General features: G+C 51.8%; 1 protein-coding gene across 1 annotated transcript; it reads left to right on the plus strand.

Moving 5' to 3' along the window:
• Nucleotides 1-213: 213 nt before the first annotated feature.
• Nucleotides 214-782, plus strand: MAA_10439 (glycoside hydrolase family 16 protein; the record flags this gene model as incomplete). The annotated part of the gene is made up of 2 exons (XM_007828437.1): nt 214-588; nt 630-782. The coding sequence occupies 2 exons, from the start codon at nt 214-216 to the stop codon at nt 780-782; spliced, it is 528 nt and encodes a 175-aa protein (XP_007826628.1).
• Nucleotides 783-1,542: the final 760 nt, after the last annotated feature.

Here is a 1,542-nt window from a genome sequence, read left to right on the forward strand (position 1 = left end):
TTGTTGCCGACATCTCTCATATGACCAGTGGAGCCTGTGGAGTGTGGCCAGCGTTCTGGATGTTTGGACCTAAATGGCCACCCTCTGGCGAGATCGACATCATAGAAGGGGTCAACGGTCGAAAGCCAACGGCGAGATGGACATCATAGAAGGGGTCAACGGTCAAAAGCCAATTCAATCACTCTCCACACATCCCCAGGCTGTTACATTACGATGTCAGGCGAGGGTTATTATCCACACATCAGCCGTCAAGATTGCAGTGTCGTTGGAGATGGTTGCGGCATGGAGACACGGGCGGGTCAATACTTCGGAGACGCGTTTAGCAGCATTGACGGCGGCGTTTACGCAATGGAGTGGGCTTCTGACGGCATATCGGCCTGGCTTTTCTCTGGTCACGGAATCCCCGAAGGCACAACGTCTGGTAGCCCAAATCCCGCAGCTTGGGGCGTGCCGCTTGCGCGTTTTGCCGGAGGGAACGGCAGCAATATAGACTCATATTTTCGTGACAACAACATTATGTTTGACACTACTTTCTGTGGTGACTGGACTGGTAACCCTTCCGTGTGGGATTCCAATGCAACGTGCTCGGTATGTATCAGGCTCCCATGTGTGTAATATGTGGCTCATAGCCCTGGTGCCTTCGTCAATGCCTACTGGCTTGTCAAATCAATTACGCTGTACAAGAGGACAGAGAATTTTTAACCAGGACGTCAGTTTCTGAGCTCCTGGCCCGTGTCGGTACCCGAACACACATCCACGACACCGATTCCAAGAGCCAATAGCCTCGGTGCATCTACATCTACACACGCCCCCTTGGGGTCGATATAAAGAGGAGGCGGACGAAACTCGGGATGCGTGACGTACGTCCGAAGATAGAAAGGCTGACTCGGTTACCGTTGCACTCCCACGACGTATACAAAGTTCGTTGTTGCATGCATCTACATATCACGCTGTATCTCCGTAGCACAAAACCTTATTGTCTCCTTTAAATCACGCTTAGTGCGTTTCGACCTACCATGGTGCCCTGAGTGGCCAGCTGTGTATATAACCATGGCATTGTCGGAACACGAATGCACGTGAAGACACGTACGGCTTGTTCACTCTTCATTCACCCGGCTATAAGGGTACAGATTCAGTCTTCTCTCGTTTGCTCATGAAGGCGTTAGAGAGGTTTGCCAGGCAGGCTAAATCTAGCCTGGAAGGAGACCGCCCGCATTCTTTTGCCGGCATGTCAGATGTAAATCTCCAGAACGGACGCCAGTTTGCCGTCAGTTGCGGATTGGAAACCAAATCGGCCCCCTTTACCACCGTGACCTCGGCATTTTATGCCTATTCCAGGCTCCTGCGTTCATCTGCAATCGCAGTGTGGGATCTGTCAAGCAATAAAAAAGGTAGAAAGATTACGTACCAGAGCCTCGCCTCTCATGCCCAGGCCCTTTCGCGGCATCTGGCGAAGTTGGGTGTCGGAAGAGGTCACAGAATACCTTTGATTGCAACGCAAGGACTGGAATCGGTCGTTGGCATTCTAGCAGTTCTCTCTTG

The sequence above is a fragment of the Metarhizium robertsii genome (genome assembly GCF_000187425.2).
Source record: "Metarhizium robertsii ARSEF 23 chromosome Unknown MAA_Scf_40, whole genome shotgun sequence".
NCBI classification, from domain to species: Eukaryota; Fungi; Ascomycota; class Sordariomycetes; order Hypocreales; family Clavicipitaceae; genus Metarhizium; species Metarhizium robertsii.